General features: G+C 45.0%; 1 protein-coding gene across 1 annotated transcript in view; it reads right to left on the minus strand.

Moving 5' to 3' along the window:
* EZR (ezrin) overlaps positions 1 to 14,928 on the minus strand; it is a 101,699-nt gene extending 86,771 nt beyond the window's left edge. The window contains exons 1-2 of the mRNA XM_073671361.1: positions 14,794 to 14,928; positions 12,227 to 12,302 (exon numbers count right to left, since the gene is read on the minus strand). Of these exons, the coding sequence (XP_073527462.1) occupies positions 12,227 to 12,238 (12 nt within the window). The 5' untranslated portion in view covers positions 12,239 to 12,302; positions 14,794 to 14,928. The remainder of the gene's footprint in view (positions 1 to 12,226; positions 12,303 to 14,793) is intronic.
* Between the last annotated feature and the right edge of the window lie 6,228 nt (positions 14,929 to 21,156).

Here is a 21,156-nt window from a genome sequence, read left to right on the forward strand (position 1 = left end):
ATTTCTATCACATAAAGTGACACGCCAAGAAGGGGGATGGGAATGGGTTAAAGAATAACTAAACTTTTCTTTATCCCTCAATGTTAAAGGTAGAAATTTAATTTGGAAACTATTAATAATAAGGTTATTTACACTGTTTTGCCACTTTCATGGAGAAAATTGATGATAAAGGGTTTACAAATGAACAGATCCGTACCCCAACTATGAGTGTGGGGGGAACAGAGACTCCATAGAGTGCGCAGTCTCTGTGTATAGAGCACTCAATAAGCGGAGGAGGAGGGGCTGAAACCTCACTCAAGCACAACGCTCTTAGGGCTCACTCCCACTTGTGATGTAATGGGAAGAGTGCAATCTGATAAAAAATCGGATTGCACTCAGCAGAATGTTACTTTACGGTGCAGCTCACATATGTGATTATTTTCTCATGCTGATTCGAAATGTGAAAACAATCGCAGCATGCTGCGATTGCATCTGTTAACCAGATTGCGCGCACCCATACAAGTCTATGGGTGCGTGTGAAACATCGCACTGCACTCGGATATCACCGAGTGCAGTGCGATTCTTGCAGACGCTGGCAATGGAGCAGATGGAGAAATTACTCTCTCTGTCTCCTCCGCACCTGTGCTCCAATTCTCTCATGCGAGAGGATTGGAGCACAGAGCACTGACACTCGGCTCACGCTCGCAGTAGAGCAGGAGCATTAGTATATTGCATCTGATGCTCTCACCTCGGATGCCATAAGCTAATGTGTCTCCGGCCTTATAGAGGCTGTATACCTGAACAAACTACAGCCACAGTGAGAGCATTGTGCAGGAGAGACAATCCCAGAGCCCTTGTGGGGAAAGCAGGCAGTCTGTGACACCGGTGACCAAGGGCCACGGCAGCGTGTTTTCCTATACAGGAGTATATATAGAGGGATACACTGAAATCACAGGGAGAGCGCTGTGCAGATCCAGCTCCTGCACTGCTCTCACTGTGACTGCTATATAGAGACTGAACATACACTATAAGAGATCTGCTCCCTCCACAATCATAGTTGGGTGATCTGTACTCCAGGGAGAAGGTATCTTAAGCAGTTGGAAAGTCAAGCGCTTATTTTCTCCATTAAGGCAGTAAAATAGGGTTATTCATAGTCTATGCAGACAGAACGATTTATTACCGATCATTCTGTGTGCATGGGAAATGCATTCAACTGGTCTAAAGAGACTATTTAACAACCACCAATCGACAAAGATGCTTAACACCACAAATCACGCAAATGCACCTCAATGAAGAGGAACATAATTAACCTTTACATAAATGGTCTATACAAAAAAATGGTCAAAAACTTGATAGATCAAAAGTTGAGATCAGAAGAATAGATTTGCTCTTTTAGTAAAGAGATTTGGAGTACTGGGAGTACATACATATCCAAGTTTTGCAATTCTCTTTATGCCACTTTATCTCTTTATGTCACTAACTATCCCGATGCAGGTTGACATGATGACAGGCTGCTGGACATTCACAAAGTGGGGCAATGCACTATTAACAAAACAATATGGCAATACTGTATAAATATGAAGAACATAGTTTGGGAAATGTAGCCTATGGGGGCTTTATCAAGTTTAAACAAATGTATAGGTTATTGATCATTGGGTACTTAAAATATTCATTTGTGATCCCTATAAATTTATTGGTTTCTACATATGGTCTAAAAGGCTCCTAAAATCTTGAGCAATATATATTATGTGCACATAGTTACATATACACATACCGCAATCAGAAATAGTCTATGATTAACTTTACCATTGGCATTCCCTGAACATTGCCCTCGCATTCTTCGGTAACTTGGTTCCTGTGTACCTAAGGCGTGTGATCAATGCAGTACAATACAAATAGCTGGACACATCCCGATACTCCCACTGAATCATGCTCTAAGTATAATCTATAAATGTAGTCACCTTAATGTTTATCTGCGTCATTCTTCCCCTCTGTTAGTTAATGAATCAGCAACTGATTTGCTACTAAGCAACAAGCCCCATCTTGGAATCCTGTCCACTACTACAACAACTGATAAGACGGTGAAATTTGGAAAGATATGTAAGGTATTTATGGGCCCTCGGTGATGAAATACCATGTCATCGGTGTGTTGGTTGCTCTTATAATCATTGTATCACTGGATTATTGCAGCTGCTATTTTCATCTCAGAGCTTCTAATCTATTCCTATGTTTGACGCGGACATTGTGTTTATAATTGTCTGGATCACTGCGAAGTTTGCCATTTACAGTGAAAAGTGAAACGAAAACTAGAATACCGTCGCAGCTAAACCTTGAGCACTAGAGTACATGTTGCTTTATCATGGCCAGTAAATCAATACAAACTCGAGGGGACCTGAAAGCTGAGCAATGATTCTCTCAAAATTGAGTCCTTCTTTATGGAGCCTACACTTGCAGAACTATTAACCAAAAATGTCTGTATCTGTGTCAAGGTATGGCTCTTCAATTAATTATATAACAACTCATTTTCCAAGGTATGATACTCCAGGAACAGAAGAGATCCATAAATTAATATAAAATACAAGAAGTTTATTAATCAAAATTTTAAAAACAAATGAATAAAAGTAAGTATATAATAGGGAATGCCTCAGAAAAGGGACACACAATACTCTTGGCACAAAATACAAAGTGATACAATAGGTACATAGCATAATGTCTAATCTATAGATGAAATCATTCCAAATCCAATGTCTACTAGCAAAGTACTAAGACACCTGTCAGGACCCTAGATCACCCTCCACAGCCGTGCCCAAAGTATCAAACATATACAAGTTGGTATAATTACCTAGTACTGCAATGGTCACAGAGTAAAGAAATATCTGGCGTTGTGTCCCTTCACCCCAACGCGCGTTCTGCCTTGCTTTTTTCAGGGGCATCTTTGGGCACAGCTGTGGAGGGTGATCTAGGGTCCTGGCAGGTCTTAGAAGGGGAATCATAGTACTTTACTAGTAGACATTGGATTTGGAATTATTTCATCTATTAATTTGACATTATGCTATGCACTTATTAGATCACTTTATATTTTATGCCGGGAATATTGTGTATCCCTTTTCTGAGGCATTCCCTATTATATACTTACTTTTATTCATTTGTTTTTTAATATTCTGATTAATAAACTTATTGTATTTTATATTAATCTATGGATCTCTTCTGTTCCTGGGTGAGAGTATCATACCTTGGAAAATGGGTGGCTATATAACTAACTGAAGTGTCATACTTACAGAATTATGTTCAGAGGATCAGCAATTTTTTCCTGTGGAGCAGAACCTAATTCTCTGTTGTAAGAGAGCCTACAGTCCCGGTAGAAAGTAAATGACATGAACGTTACGAGAACTCAGAGCAGCACAATTAATTGTTGGCAGCAATCAGTGGCTACACCAAAAACTTATTAGGCTTAGTTTATAATATTGTGCTTATTTACAGACTTACATGAAAATAGTACTTTCACCATAGACTTCAAAGAGACAAAAAGATGTTAGTCTCGGCTATTTTTAACTAATTAATACAGAACCATTATTTAAGAAAAGTACATTTGGGGGAGCACAAGCCTGACCCTAGCTTTACCTAATATATACTATATTAGTATGTATCTACATAATATAAATGGCATCATGTATATATTTATACAATAAAGAAAACTAAAAGCACATTCAGCTTGAGTGTCCTACAGGCAGCTACAAGTGTAAAACTATTGTTGACTCCCATTCATCTTCCTTCCTCCGCATACTGTATGTTCCTGTAACAAACAAAGACAGAATTGCCATATCTGTAGTAAGATATGTATTTTACGATGACCACAACCTACTGGTACATAGTAGGGCTGTCTATGCAATAGATGGGAAAGCGGTCATTTCAGTTACTGCTGTACACAGACACTCCGTGACCAGCACATCGACCCTACATACTGGTTTTTACAGACAGCCTTTACTTGTATTTGCTGTAACCCTTTGTTGTTTGTTCAAATCTTGTACATCGGATGCTATAAACAACTCTACATATGCTTCAATCCAGATGCCATTTATATTTTACAGTGTCCGCATTGTTAAATTCATTTTTAAATGATTCCTATATTTACTATTAAGACCCATAATGATGGGTAATGCTATACTTTCTGCCCCATCTGTGATCTCTGTACAGGTACGTGAGTGGGTAACATCATCCTTTTGCTCGTTATGATAATTATTGAATGTAGATATTCTTACACACTATTTGTGATAAGACGATTATTATACCTACTATACATTGGCCACTATTAGTGGTGGTTACACAAAATAAACTTTTGCCATATTTGCTGTTGACTAGCGAAGGGCTTGACATATCCTACAGGCCAGGTATTGGATGTAACTAGAATTTTTTTTTTTTTTTACATTTAACTTTTAGGGCTGTTATCTATTATTTCTAAGAAGGATTTCATTGCCTGGCCTTAAAAAAAAAATAAAGGATAAAAAAGTTTGAATCATGAATGCAATGATTAAAAATTAGAATAACAAATGATCCTTAAAGAGGATAAGTCACCTGACTTCACAATACAAAAGGCATACATTATTATAAAGATCTCATAAACCTGATGAGACCGGTGTGCTTACTTTGAAATCCATATCGCAATGGCAGTATGATTCTTTTAGAACAGTTCCTTGCCCTTCAGCTCTAGCTGCAAATTTTTATTTGAGGAGTATACAGCCATTCTGATTATTACATTTTAAAGTAAATATACCAGCCTCATCAGGTCTAAGCGATCTACTGAATAATGTATACAGTTTGTATTGTGAATCCAGTACGGCAGCATTTTCTGCACTATAAGCGCAGCGTCAGATTATTTGCGATTTTTGTTGTTGTGTGCATTAATTAGACTTCCTGCTGATCAGACATGACAACACGGGTATTAAAACACCACTCAGACACAGACCAGCCTTTGACTGTATTCTGTCAAGCCCCTAGCAACCATGCTTAATCCTATTAACAACTGTCTCTCCTAAGATCAAAACATGTATCCCTTTGTTAGGATGTAACCTGGAAAATCTGACATTAGACCACACAGGCTTTCTCCTTTCTCCATAAAGCGACCTGCTAGCTTTTGAGAGTTTCTATATATCTTCTTTGGTCTCAATGCATTTCTAGATTTCTTATTCCCCAGTTGCTGTCACTCTCCGCTAAGTTTGCAAATCGACAACTGTGCTTAAAAAGGTATTAACAGAGAAACAAATGATATACGGAACGGGGCATGTACAAATTCATTAGAAGCGTTCCTTAGACACAAAACAAATACATTAAAAAAGAAAAGAAGGAACAAAATGAAGGGAAAGAACTTTGGACAATTGTGAATTCCGATCCTCAGCCATTCACTCAGGAAAAAAAAGAGAAAACTGGAAGTCGGAACTTGATATGTAAATGGTCTATTTAAAAGCATGAATAAATTTCTTTCATTGATCGCTGATGGAGGCTATAGCAAGTCTATAGGCACTTGTTTAACATCTTCACATGTTGCAACCATCAGGGTTTTGTACAATCATTAGTGAGGTTGTCTTTACAGTTTAAACTACTGTTGGAAACAATACATTGAGTTATACGCAATTGGGTGGACTGCAGCTACCACTTAAATAGTTAAAAGCAATCAGTAGAGCTACAGACGCAGAGTGGCCCAGGCCTTAATCAAACATTCATACGAACATTCTTTCAAGTGATCGCTCAATAAATCCTTAAATCAGTTGTCCAGGACTTGGTAATGATAACCTATTTTTAGATATTTTTGACCTATCAGATCAGTGGTGATCCACAAACCGGCAACGGTAATAGTTCAGCTGCTTACAGGTCCCGCAGCAGATGGAAATTCGGAGCGGGGATGCTACAAATATGTAGTGGCTGCCCTCAGGTACTGCAGATCAGTTCCCATTTACTCCACAGCTCTGCCCAGTGTACTTTTATTACTAGTGAGAGTATATATATATATACAGTTAGGTCCATATATATTTGGACAGAGACAACATTTTTCTAATTTTGGTTCTAGACATTACCACAATGAATTTTAAACAAAACAATTCAGATGCAGTTGAAGTTCAGACTTTCAGCTTTCATTTGAGGGTATCCACACTAAAATTGGATGAAGGGTTTAGGAGTTTCAGCTCCTTAACATGTGCCACCCTGTTTTTAAAGGGACCAAAAGTAATTGGACAATTGACTCCAAGGCTATTTCATGGACAGGTGTGGGCAATCCCTTCATTATGTCATTCTCAATTAAGCAGATAAAAGGCCTGGAGTTGATTTGAGGTGTGCTGCTTGTATTTGGAAGGTTTTGCTGTGAAGTAAACATGCGGTCAAAGGAGCTCTCCATGCAGGTGAAACAAGCCATCCATAAGCTGCAAAAACAGAAAAAACCCATCCGAGAAATTGCTACAATATTAGGAGTGGCAAAATCTACAGTTTGGTACATCCTGAGAAAGAAAGAAAGCACTGGTGAACTCATCAATGCAAAAAGACCTGGGCGCCCACGGAAGATAACAGTGGTGAATGATCGCAGAATAATCTCCATGGTGAAGAGAAACCCCTTCACAACAGCCAACCAAGTGAACAACACTCTCCAGGAGGTAGGCGTATCAATATCCAAATCTACTATAAAGAGAAGACTGCATGAAAGTAACTACAGAGGGTTCACTGCACGGTGCAAGCCACTTATAAGCATCAAGAATAAAAAGGCTAGACTGGACTTTGCTAAAAAACATCTAAAAAAGCCAGCACAGTTCTGGAAGAACATTCTTTGGACAGATGAGACCAAATTTAACCTCTACCAGAATGATGGAAAGAGAAAAGTATGGCGAAGACGTGGTACAGCTCATGATCCAAAGCATACCACATCATCTGTAAAACACGGCGGAGGCAGTGTGATGGCTTGGGCATGCATGGCTGCCAGTGGCACTGGGTCACTAGTGTTTATTGATGATGTAACACAGGACAGAAGCAGCAGAATGAATTCTGATGTATTCAGAGGCATACTGTGTGCTCAGATCCAGCCAAATGCCGCCAAACTGATTGGTCGTCGTTTCATACTACAGATGGACAATGACCCAAAACATAAAGCCAAAGCAACCCAGGAGTTTATTAAAGCAAAGAAGTGGAATATTCTTGAATGGCCAAGTCAGTCACCTGATCTCAATCCAATTGAGCATGCATTTCACTTGTTAAAGACTAAACTTCAGACAGAAAGGCCCACAAACAAACAGCAACTGAAAACCACCGCAGTGAAGGCCTGGCAGAGCATCAAAAAGGAGGAAACACAGCGTCTGGTGATGTCCATGAGTTTCAGACTTCAGGCAGTCATTGCCAACAAAGGGTTTTCATCCAAGTACTAGAAATGAACATTTTATTTACAATTATTTAATCTGTCCAGTTACTGTTAGTCCCTTTAAAAACAGGGTGGCACATGTTAAGGAGCTGAAACTCCTAAACCCTTCATCCAATTTTAATGTGGATACCCTCAAATGAAAGCTGAAAGTCTGAACTTTAACTGCATCTGAATTGTTTTGTTTAAAATTCATTGTGGTAATGTCTAGAACCAAAATTAGAAAAATGTTGTCTCTGTCCAAATATATATGGACCTAACTGTATATATATATATATATATATATATATATATATATATATATATACACTGCTCAAAAAAATAAAGGGAACACTCAAATAACACATCCTAGATCTGAATGCATGAAATATTCTCATTGAATACTTTGTTCTGTACAAAGTTGAATGTGCTGACAACAAAATCACACAAAAATCATCAATGGAAATCAAATTTATTAACCAATGCAGGCCTGGATTTGGAGTCACCCCAAAATGAAAGTGGAAAAACACACTACAGGCTGATCCAACTTTGATGTAATGTCCTTAAAACAAGTCAAAATGAGGCTCAGTGTTGTGTGTGGCCTCCTCGTGCCTGTATGACCTCCCTACAATGCCTGGGCATGCTCCTGATGAGGTTGCGCTCCACGTATCCTGATGTACTGGCCTGTCTCCTGGTAGCGCCTCCAGCCTCTGGACACTATGCTTACAGACACAGCCAACCTTCTTGCCACAGCTCGCATTGATGTGCCATCCTGGATGAGCTGCACTACCTGAGCAACTTCTGTGGGTTGTAGAGTCTCTCTCATGCTACCACGAGTGTGAAAGCACAACCAACATTCAAAAGTGACCAAAACATCAGCCAGAAAGCATTGGTACTGAGATGTGGTCTGTGGTCCCCACCTGCAGATCCACTCCTTTATTGAGGGTGTCTTGATAATTGCCAATAATTTCCATCTATTGTCTATTCCATTTGCACAACAGCATGTGAAATTGATTGTCAATCAGAGTTACTTCCTAAGTGGACAGTTTGATTTCACAGAAGTTTGATTTACTTGGAGTTATATTCTGTTGATTAAGTGTTCCCTTTGTTTTTATGAGCAGTGTATATCTATCTATCTATCTATCTATCTATTTATCTATCTATCTATACAGTCATATGAAAAAGTTTGGGCACCCCTATTAATCTTAAGCTTAATGTTTTATAAAAATTGGTGTTTTTGCAACAGCTATTTCAGTTTGATATATGTAATAACTGTTGGACACAGTAATGTTTCTGCCTTGAAATGAGGTTTATTGTACTAACAGAAAATGTGCAATCTGCATTCAAACTAAATTTGACAGGTGCATAAGTATGGGCACCTCACCAGAAAAGTGACATTAATATTTAGTAGATCCTCCTTTTGCAAAAATAACAGCCTCTAGTCGCTTCCTGTAGCTTTTAATGAGTTCCTGGATCCTGGATGAAGGTATTTTTGACCATTCCTCTTTACAAAACAATTCCAGTTCAGTTAAGTTTGATGGTCGCCGAGCATGGACAGCCCTCTTCAAATGAATCCCACAGATGTTCAATGATATTCAGGTCTGGGGACTGGGATGGCCATTCCAGAACATTGTAATTGTTCCTCTGCATCAATGCCTGAGTAGATTTGGAGCAGTGTTTTGGATCATTGTCTTACTGAAAGATCCATCCCCTGCGTAACTTCAACTTTATCATTGATTCTTGAACATTATTGTCAAGAATCTGCTGATACTGAGTGGAATCCATGCGTCCCTCAACTTTAACAAGATTCCCAGTGCCGGCATTGGCCACACAGCCCCAAAGCATGATGGAACCTCCACCAAATTTTACTGTGGGTAGCAAGTGTTTTTCTTGGAATGCTGTGTTTTTTTGCCACCATGCATAACGCCTTTTTGTATGACCAAACAACTCAATCTTGGTTTCATCAGTCCACAGGACCTTCTTCCAAAAAGAAATTGGCTTCTCCAAATGTGCTTTTGCATACCTCAGCCGATTCTTTTTGTGGCGTGCTTGCAGAAACGGCTACTTTCACATCACTCTCCCATACAGCTTCTCCTTGTGCAAAGTGCGTTGTATAGTTGACCGATGCACAGTGACACCATCTGCAGCAAGTTGATGCTGCAGCTCTCTGGAGGTGGTCTGAGGATTGTCCTTGACTGATCTCACCATTCTTCTTCTCTGCCTTTCTGATGTTTTTCTTGGCCTGCCATTTCTGGCCTTAACAAGAACTGTCCCTGTGTTCTTCCATTTCCTTACTATGTTCCTCACAGTTGAAACTGACAGGTTAAATCTCTGAGACAGCTTTTTGTATCCTTCCCCTGAACAACTATGTTGAATAATCTTTGTTTTCAGATAATTTGACAGTTGTTTTGAGGAGCCCATGATGCCACTCTTCAGAGGAGATTCAAACAGGAGAACAACTTGCAAGTGGCCACTTTAAGTAGCTTTTCTCATGATTGCATACACCTGGCTATGAAGTTCAAAGCTCAATGAGTTAACAAAACCAAAAAAAGTGCTTTAGTAAGTCAGTAAAAAGTAGGTAGGAGTATTTAAAACAAGAAAATGATAAGGGTGCCCATACTTATGCACCTGACAAATTTTGTTTGAATGCAGATTGCACATTTTCTGTTAGTACAATAAACCTCATTTCAAGGCAGAAACATTACTGTGTCAAACAGTTATTACATATATCAAACTGAAACAGCTGTTGCCAAAAAACAAATTTTTATAAAACATTAAGCTTAAGATTAATAGGGGTGCCCAAACTTTTACATATGACTGTATATATATATATATCCATAATGCTTTAAGTCTTGCTTGTAGTGTGGCCAGGTGGACAATGGGCCCCTTGGCACAACATCCTCTGTTGTTACTAGATTCGTAGCCAGTACTAGAACGTGACTTTTTATTGCTAAGTCTTGTGACCAAATGTAATTGCAGAACTGTGTCATTGTCTAAAAGCCTTTAGTTACACGAACAAACACAAATTCTACATTGGTCAGCTGGCAATCGTAACTCTTATTTTGATGACAGGTGCATTGTGTGAGCTTGCAAATCCTGATAACATTCAGGCCACCAGTTACATCTATTGTTGAGAAAATGAATTATATCTCAGCACTCATTGTATGTGTGTGATGCCCTCTAAAGAAACATTATGAGCATATACGAATGGGACCGAAAGGAAAATCATCAAACGTGAACCGCGCTTTATCACTATACATTTGTAATGGATGAAAGTGTGATCTCGAGAGATCATTTCATCTGATGAACGAGCATTTTGCTTTTGATCGGCAGCCTGGTTACATGGCAAGATAATCGTGAAACGGGCATTCTTAAAAACACTTTTTCAGTATAACTGTAAGCTGACTATATACATTAGAGAAAAATCAGCACAAACACTAATTTTGATCATAGTATCCACTGACTCCCATTTATCCAGGGACGGACTAAAGCGTCCTTTTTGCCACCTCAGATGGTATGTATTGATATACCTATTTTACTTTACTGTAGAGGAAACTAGTGGGGAAAAGAGTCACTGCAAAAATGTATGTTAATTTATGGCTATTGAGTGACAAATAGAAGACATATATTGGATACGTTGGGGAATAATGCCTATATATACCTTCCAACCTATAGGCCGAACATGTTGCAAATACAGAAAGTATGCGAGAAACTAGATATGTCACGCTGGGCTCGTGCACGTGACCGATTTTCTTTGATGAGTGCTATCCGTGGTTTTCATGGATAGCACTTACACCTATGATACTTTATGGGGCTGAGCACATGTCCAATTTTTTCCTCACACCAAGTGGTCCGCAGAAAAAATTGGAGACATGTCCGATATTGATTCGAGTGTCGGATAAAAATCGTCAATACAAGTCTATAGTTTCGTGATAAAAAATTGGAGTCCAATTTTCAAGGACTGTCAGTATGGAGAAACTTTACTTTTTTTTCTCTCCACATTGAAGAAAAACTGATGTCACTCTGATCAATCTGTGATCAAACGGTGATCAAAGTCTGATGAGAGTAACCCTACCCTTTTGGTGACAACTAGCCTCCCTGAAAAGCTTCACAACTCAAGCAAGATTGTGTAGGACAACAGGAGGATGCAACAGGATAGAAGACAACAATGTCACTCCAATGCAGGTAATGTAAATGAAGTATTAAACACAACTTATGTAATATTCTACCAAGTCTGAAAGGTTTTCTACAGCAGAAAGTACAGTAATAATAAATCTAGCTTTCTTCATAATCTTACTGTGCTGTCATGCTGTGAAGATATGCACTATCAGAGAGAGCTGTCCGTCCATCAATGACACTATAGAATGAGGAAGTGAGTGCGGCACCTGAGCCAAGCGCAGCCAATCACAAGTCGCCTTCACTTCCCCATTCTTTCATATGTCATAAAAGCTAAAAGGATCATTGCATACAAATTCACTAATTGATTTCATGACGATCCGATTGTTTTAATCTTCTTAATTTGTTTTAGACAGCACCAATTTGTTACACAAAAAAAAAGTTTGGCTTAAGGCAGAGCTAAGCACCACTGTAATCTTAAGTAGCCCATATCCACCCGAAAATTAGCACAGACTATAAAATAGAACAAAAATCATTGATATCAGATCAAGGAGACCCTCTCTCGTTTACAATGAAAGCAATGTAATCTATGTAGTCCTAACGTAGTCTGTGTAGTTTACCTACAGTCAAGCAATGGAAGCAGCTGACCCTTTGGAGACCCCCTTTAAGAAGGTATAAACGTCCGACATAATACAGCGTAATTAATACTATTCTATTACATAAAAAAGAAACAAGAAATTTGATCACATCCTGCAGACTTACCGGTTTTGGCATGGTTGGTTCTGTTTCAAAAGTCTTGCCAATTAGAAAATTCTAGGTTCCAGGACCAATATTTCACCTAGAAACAAAAAAGGGACTAAACTTAGATTTTTTAAGTGTCTTTATGAGACGCGCTGTAGTCCAGCCTTACAGGATGTGAGGATTATTATGGGAAGCAGCTCATTTAAGGTTTTGTGGTAAGGTGTATGAATCACAAGTAAAACTAGTCACTATGAAGGAGCGTGCCTCACCCAGTGGCAGAAAGTCCAATTACAACCTTTAAAAGGTCATTTCCACCACACCCATAATGCTGAACGTATTCAGGAGCGCAGCTTTCCACATTTACCCATTCAGCTTCTGATGAGGACTGGCTCTTCATTGAGGAATCTTACTGTGCTCCTTACTTAGCACCCAAAGGGCAGAGATCATTTTCACAGCCCCTGGCATATAGGGGATTCAGAGCACCAGGTCAGATTGGTGCCACCCTGCCTCGTATCAATAGCAAAATATACTCCCCTCTCTCCAATCACCCAAATGTTTCCACAGTAACAGTACTAGATATGGGGGATGTGGGAAGGAATAATTCCCCATTTCAGGGGCTATGTATCGCAGTATATCAAATAACAACCTCTTAGTGTCATGAGGTGGATGCCATGTGTGGGCACTTTGCCTTACTGACTGGCATGTGTCTCTCACAAATACAATGTGGCTACCAGGTGAATGACCCCTATTTAGGCAGAGTTCAGCGTGAGGCAATGCTCTGTGGTGGAAGTGAAGCAGGCAGTAATGGAGGCCCTCGGCCGCCCCACCTCTACCTGTCTAACGACTAACTTGTTCTGCCACTTTCTACCTTTGCTGTGTATAAAATGGGCTCAGACGCTTCCCATGCTCTGTGCACACACAGGACGTGCTCATCTCCTACCTGGGTTCTGCACTATGACAGACAAGCATGGCACCTCAGCACACAAGCCGGCCCCAGGAAACAGTCACATGCCATGCACAGTACTCATCACACAGGGTCAGTACTCCTCACACAGGGTCAGTACTCCCCACACAAAGTCAGTGCTCCTCACACAGGGTCTGTACTCCCCACACAAAGTCAGTGCTCCTCACACAGGGTCAGTACTCCCCACACAAAGTCAGTGCTCCTCACACAAAGTCAGTGCTCCTCACACAGGGTCAGTACTCCTCACACAGGGTCAGTACTCCCCACACAAAGTCAGTGCTCCTCACACAAAGTCAGTGCTCCTCACACAGGGTCAGTACTCCTCACACAGGGTCAGTACTCCTCACACAGGGTCAGTACTCCCCACACAGGGTCAGTACTCCCCACGCAGGGTCAGTACTCCTCACGCAGGGTCAGTACTCCTCACACAGGGTCAGTACTCCTCACACAGGGTCAGTGCTCCTCACACAGGGTCAGTGCTCCTAACACAGGGTAATACTCCCCATACAGGGTCAGTACTCCTCACACAGAGTCAGTACTCCTCACACAGGGTCAGTACTCCTCACACAGGGTCAGTGCTCCTCACACAGGGTCAGTGCTCCTCACATAGGGTCAGTGCTTCTCACACAGGGTCAGTGCTCCTCAGATAGGGTCAGTACTACATACGGTCACATAGGGTCAGTACTCCTCACAGAGGGTCAGTACTCCATATGGAGCAGTACCCTCAATACAGGATCAGTGCTCTCCACATAGGGCTAGTACTCTTCACACAATGTCTGTACTCTCCACACAGGGTCAGTATTCCCCACACAACACAGGGTCAGTACCCTCCGCACGGGGTCAGTGGTCTCCACACATGGTCAGTACCCTCCGCACGGGGTCAGTGCTCTCCACACAGGGTCAGTACCCTCCGCACGGGGTCAGTGCTCTCCACACAGGGTCAGTACCCTCCGCACGGGGTCAGTGGTCTCCACACAGGGTCAGTACCCTCCGCACGGGGTCAGTGGTCTCCACACATGGTCAGTACCCTCCGCACGGGGTCAGTACCCTCCGAACAGGGTCAGTACTCCCCACACAGGGTCAGTACCCTCCGCACAGGGTCAGTGCTCTCCACACAGGGTCAGTACCCTCCGCACGGGGTCAGTGCTCCCCACACAGGGTCAGTACCCTCCGCATGGGGTCAGTACTCCTCACACAGGGTCAGTACTCCTCACACAGGGTCAGTACTCCCCACACAGGGTCAGTACCCCCTACACAGGGTCAGTACCCCCCACACAGGGTCAGTACCCTCCGCATGTGGTCAGTACTCCTCACACAGGGTCAGTAGCCCCCACACAGGGTCACTACCCTCCGCATGGGGTCAGTGCTCCTGCACAGAGTGACTACTTTCCACACAGGGTGACTATTCTCCACAGGGGTAGAGTACCCTCCACACGGGAATGCTCCCCATACTGGAGGGCTCACTCACCACAACAGGTGCTTCACATACCAGCTTTAGTGCATAAGGAGAGCTGTGCCCGAGGCTGCTGGCACTGAAAGGTCGGTATTCCTGGTGCCACCTGCCGCCACCGGGGTTCTCCTTACTGAGGATAAACGAGATAACTATCGCAGCACAGAAACTCACCCCAATGCCAGTCACTGCCCGAGGTGCCCTGTCTCCCCGGGTGCTCCTTTACTGCAATATGGCTGCTGAGTGGCAAACTTAGTGCGGCAGGTCCCTCCCTCCGCCCTCCCGGCCGCCACTCCCTCGGCTGCGACCTGGTGTCACTCTACCTGCCTCTCCCTCCAGTCCCGCACGTCACCATAGGAGAAGCCCATAGGAAACCTTCCATCAGAACTGGCCGGCAGTATAGCCCTATGGGGTGTTGTCTGCACTCAGCGGTGGGTGACAGGGCACAGAGCCACCTGTTACAGCCATAGCCCCTATTAGTCTGTGGGCAGGACCTCCTACATGTATTCAGTCTGCCCCAATGCTGTCACATAATATGGTGTGCCACAGTAACCCACCAAATGAGCCAGAATCCTGGCACGGTACCAGCCTAAGCCATGCCCTCACAGGACAGGTACCCTGCCACACATAAACCGACTAACACCCAGCGAAGAAGGCTTTTATAATGGGTGATTTCCTATCAGTAGGTTATTGGCATCACACCCTAAACAAGCCAGAGCTCCTGGTAATGGGCAGGGCTGCCAACCGCCTGAAGTTCCTGGGCAGTCCCCAAAGATAAGGCAATCTTTTGCTTGTTACATTTTTCTAGCATCTGTAAAAAAAATTTGAAGCTGAAGAAACTTGTGAAGATGATTATTACTAATCAAACAGCTCACAGAGAACCTGCTAATGTGAACACTTCCGTATTCTTAGCTGTAGACATATCACTTATACAGGGGCTTGCAAAAGAATTCACCTCCGTGACATTTTTCGTGTTTTCCTACCTCACAACATGAAATTTCACTGTTTTTTTGAGGGTTTGCATCAGTTCATGTAAAGAACATGCCTACATCTGTGAACATTTGGTTTTCTTTTTATTGTGATGCAAATAACAAATAGGCCAAAATAACTGAAAACTTCAGTGTGCATAACTATTCACCCCCCTAAAGTCAGTACTTTGTAGAACCTCCTTTTTGCATCAACTACAGATGCAAGTCGCTTTGGATTAGTCTTCCCTCATCTTGCCACTGGGATTTTTGCCCATTCATCAAGGCAAAACTGCTCCAGCTCCTTCAAGTTAGATGGTTTCCTGGTGAACGGCAATCTTGAAAGGGCTATTGCCATCTTCAAGATTCTATCCCAATATGTGGTAGATGTAATAATAATAATATTAGCAAATACCTCAAATTAGATATGTAGTATAGTTTTTCTCATTTTCTATGTCTCTTTCCTCATGTGCAGACATTGCAGGACCTTAGGTATCCATGGTTACGACCACTAGCAACTAGCTAACTATCACTATATCAGTCGTCATAACCATGGATACCTAAGGTCCTGCAATGCCTGCACATGAGGAAACAAACATAGCAAATCAGAAAAACTATACTACATTTCTAATTGGAGGTGACGCGCCCCTGGGCCTGTGCTGAGTAGCGTTGCGCACGCGGGAGCTTACTCGGAGCCGGATCTGTTGAGGGTTGTAGTCTCGTGGCGGTGACCCGGTCCGTGCCCAGGGAGTCAAACTGAGCGGCGATGTATTAGCGGTAGATGTTGGACGACTATGCCACCCGTTGAATGCAGCGAAGGAGCTGCCGCTGCAGGGCAGACCACTGAGGCCGGTGGTAGGATTGTGCAGCGTGATAGTATCACCCCCAACGGGAGGGGTATGGCCTCAGGGCAGCCGACGTGGATGATGGGGGTAGCAGGAATCACTCAGAGACGATGCGGTGTAATTCAGGGTCTTTACTGGTGATAAAGATAGACCCTCCCGGAGTACTGGCTAGCGATCGGGGCCTGGTCAGTCCTTGAGCAGATGGGATCTCCCCTGGCCAGGCGGAGTTGTAGGCCTCCCAACTGACTGTACTCTTCTGGCTACCTTGCTAGAGGCGGGTATAAGTAGCCCACGTCCCTGAGTGTACCGTGTGGTGCTCACCCATATGGCCGGTGACTCGGGGCCTTCTAGTGGCGTCCGCTCCACGACGGCGGTGCTGGTCCCACGCGTGTGACCGTGCCTTCGGGTTTCTTGGAAAGAGGACCTGAAATCCCCTGCCGGGCGGTTTCTGCTGCTGGGTAAAGATTAGTCCCCACAGCCTCGGACTCCGGGTCCGGTGATAGCTTCTCAGTCAGGGCGAGCTCTGCAGCTGCCAGCCCTGACTCCTTATAGCACTGCTCCCACAGAGCTCCTGATGTTCTTTTCCTAGATCTGCTTCTCTTCTCTGTCTCTACTTCTTCTCTACTTCTGGCATGGCCCAGGAGCTGGGCCCAGCCGGAGCCACAGCTCCCTGTCAGCCCTCCTGGCTGCACTCTCCCTCTGAACTTCCTAACCCTGCCTCAGCCCCAGGTTTATATAGGGGAAGTTCTTCCCCTCCCAGGACTGGGCAGGAGGTGTGGCATGCATAGGATTCCTGACCAAGAGACCTCCCACCTGCTCTCAGACATAACATTGCTGTTACTGTGGAAACCAGACCCCTGGGGTGCCACATTCCCCCCTAGTGAAATTTAGTACTCCGGGACTAAACATATTTTTAGAAAAACATAACAAGGTATAAACAATAATAATACAATAAGAAAAACACATAAAGATGGTTACGGCGTGTCCGCAACCGGGTGCAATCTTTGAAGAAAACAAAGGTGTCCATTTCACCAAAACAGGGAGACGTAACCAGGTAGGGGTCTGTCCTGCCCCGAGTCCTTAACAGTCTTTTAGTCCATTCCTGGGTTACGCTCCAACCAATTGTACAAGGATTCCCGATAAATCCACCAAGGACTCCTATAAATAACTAGAAACACATAATTATTTACAGGATATGGCCGCTCTCAGTCCTCGGCCAGGTAGAGGGAAAGAACGACCGCTCTCAGTCCTCGGTCAGTGGGGATAAGGAATGGCTGCTCACAGTCCTCAGCCTGGTTTAAGATAGGGGCACATGGGGAACAATTCACTAATCCCAACGGGGACCATATTTTAATTAGCAGCAGTCCTTGTACCCTTACGGGTAACTATTTACAGCTCTTTATTCACGCTACTTCCCTTCAGTAGCTATGTCCTCTTTGTGCTCCCTCCTGAGGGTAGTCCTCAGACCCGTCCGGGTCCTCTTGGCTTTCCTCGTATTGGTAGTACTGCAGCTCCTCCTCGGTTAGCTGGGTTAGTATCTCTGCGACAGTCCTCCTCCCAGGTGGCCAGGACTTTACCTCCCTTTGGGCTGCCCCGGTTAATTGGGCCACCAGGATGCTCACTTTTTGCTCCTCTGTGAGGGGGTACACCTGGAAGAGGCTATCCAGCTTTTCTCTAAAGTCATGCAGGGTATGTGACTCCCCTGAGTACTGGGGTAGCCAGGCTGCCCCCGGGATATAGGGCATGGTGAAAGGCATGACCGCAACAGCGGTGGCGCTGGCGGGGGTTGAAGCGGTGAAGCTCTCCTCCGTATCCGACATCCTTCTCCCCCCTAGTGGACCGTGGCCTACCTTGCGATGATCCTCTTCCGCAGGCCGCGGCTCCGCAGTGGATCGTCAGGGTTGAGGACCTTCCGTCGTGCTCCTGTGACGTCGGCGTCTGCTGGGCTCCTTCCAGGACCTTACGCAACGTCCGGACGTGAGGCGGGGCTTCAGTTCTCGCGCGCTTTCGGAGTCCACGCCCCTCTTCTTCCCGTGCGGCGTCTTCAAGATGGCGTCCAACGGCGGGAAAACTCCACGGAAGGCGGGAAGAAGGCTGAAAATGGCGCCGGATGGCGGGAATCTTCACCGATGGCGGGAAGAAGGCTGAAGATGGCGCCGGATGGCGGGAATCTTCACCGATGGTAAGTTTAAAAGTCTCTTTTTTCAGGCACGCAGTACCCGGTGGTTGCGGGCACGGAATCCTGCCGACTACGCCAAAAGCTGACGCGCCCCTGGGCCTGTGTCGCGCTGCGTTGCGCACGCGGGAGCTTACTCGGAGCCGGATCTGTTGAGGGTTGTAGTCTCGTGGCGGTGACCCGGTCCGTGCCCAGGGAGTCAAACTGAGCGGCGATGTATTAGCGGTAGATGTTGGACGACTACGCCACCCGTTGAATGCAGCGAAGGAGCTGCCGCTGCAGGGCAGACCGCTGAGGCCGGTGGTAGGATTGTGCAGCGTGATAGTGACGCGCCCCCTGGGCCAGTGTTGTTTGGGGGATACCCGGAGCCGGATCAGATGGGGGTTGTAGTCTCCGAGTGGCTGTGACCCGGTCCGTGCCCAGGGTGTCAAGCTCAGTGTGTGGCAGTCCTTATGATGTTACTAGATGTTCTTTTGTGTCGACTACGCCACCCGTTGAATTGCGGTCAGTACGGCCGCCGCTGCAGCAGGGTCCACTGAGGCTGGTGTTGTATGTGCAGCTCAGGTAGTATAACCCCCAACGGGAGGGGTATAGCCTCAGGGGGTCAGTTGCAGAGGATGGGGGTTGTGGTGGTGCAGCGGGGATGAAAATGAGAGTCAGAGTCGGGCTGTGCAGTTCAGGGTTTGTTTACTTACTGCCAACCCCCAGGTGATTCTGGAGCGTGGTCCTGAGCTCCCTTTCTGTCCTGTCCTCTTCTCTGGCCTTCCCCACCAGGGATCCACCTATGTCCGGCTCCCTCGGGCCTCTTGGTGGTAAACCCTTGTCTCTGGGTTCCCTGACCCTATTCCTGGTCTGCCTTCTGGGTGGATTTAGTGGGTGATCGTGGCAGATCGATCCTGCCCACGACCTCCGGTTCCTGGCTAAGGTGTGCTGTAGCCTCTGCCAGCTTGGGATCCGGTACCCTGTTGCCAACTCTTCACCCTTTGATTTAGTTTGGGCTCTCAGAGTTCCTTCTTTCTCCCCCTCTGGGTCTTTCTTTCTCCTCTCTCTCTCTCTGGGCCTTGGAGCTGCTCTTCTCCTCTGCTCTCTTCCTCTGCAAAGACTGACGTCTCTCTGACTGACCCTGATCTAAGATGGTTCCCACCTTATATACTCCCTCTATGTGTGAGCTCAGGTGACCAGCACCCAATGAGCTCCTAGCTTTACCCAGGCTGCTCCCCCTATCTGCCCCTACACTACTGGGATGTTCCACCCCCCTCCCACTCCAGCCAGGAACAGACTCTGTTGTACCTGCACATTTCTCTAGTGGGAGTACCATCGGTCTGTTCCTCGGAAATGGGATGTGTGTAGTGCATGCAGCTAACTGAGCTCAGTTCCACACTCCATCCTTACCCGGGAGTGGAATACCACACCTCTGGGTTGAGGTGCAATACCCCTGTAGCAGCCGAATCCTCAGGGTGCTACATTCCCCCCTGGTAAATCACAGCACGTCCTCGGGCTGTAAGATATAAACATCCACAAACATACATTTTTTTCATAAAACATAAACATATAAAACATCATATATTATCAGCAATAAAACTTTTCATATTAACAACATTCTTGTTTCTGGTTCCTCCGGTCACGGTGCAACTTGTGACCGGGTAAAGTGCGACAGTCTCTTTTGGAATTAAACAGTTCCCTATAAAACCGGTAGGGGGCGCTTTAGGAAGCGCAACTATATACAAGGGGATATATGGCCGCTCTCAGTCCTCGGCCAGGTATTAGGAACTAGGGACACACGGGCATCAGTTCACACTTTGTCCCAACGGGGAACATATTTTAAATAAGTAACAGTTCTTGGTACCCCGACGGGCAACTTTATACAGTCTCTTCACTACCGTACTCAACGACGGCGTCCTCCTGCTCTTTCTTTGTGGACAGTTTCAGTTTCAGACCCGTCCGGGTCCTCTTGCTCCTCCTCACACCGCAGCTCCTCCTCCGTCAGGCGATGCACATGGAGGGCGTAGGGTCCTTTGGCACACTTGTGCCGGGTGAAGGTGACCTCGTCCCCTAAATACAGGTCACGACCTCTGTGTCCCTCCGGTAGGTGGGACTCAACGTCTCTCCTGGTCACGAAGACGTCGCCTGGGGTGCGGTGATCCCTGATGAAACCCCACCCATGCTGCAGATTGAACTTTATCACAGTCCCGATGGTACGGGGACCATGCGCTGCACGGGGGTTTCTCCTGGTCCGGCTCTTCTGCTCTGCGCTCCTTATTTGGGCTTGTTGTTCCCGGACCCGCCTCTCTCTCCGCTCCCTCTCAAAGACCTCGAGCTGCTGGCGGCAGCACTCTGCACGCTCCGCTGCGGCCGCCCGAGTCTCCTGAGTGAACCCCATGAGGTCTTCTCCGGTGGGGTCCCACTCGAACTGTGCCTCCTCCAGCGGGGGCGAGGTCCTCTTTACAGGCTTCGGAGCCGGAATCAGGGGCTCGCACATGGGCCTTGCTCTCTGGAGTTCCAGCTGAATGTACTCCTGGGGCCATATGAAGGGCTGCCCATCCGGGCACGT

This window comes from Phyllobates terribilis, unplaced genomic scaffold, assembly GCF_046119375.1.
Source record: "Phyllobates terribilis strain yellow unplaced genomic scaffold, ASM4611937v1 Scaffold_3__8_contigs__length_932513732, whole genome shotgun sequence".
NCBI classification, from domain to species: Eukaryota; Metazoa; Chordata; class Amphibia; order Anura; family Dendrobatidae; genus Phyllobates; species Phyllobates terribilis.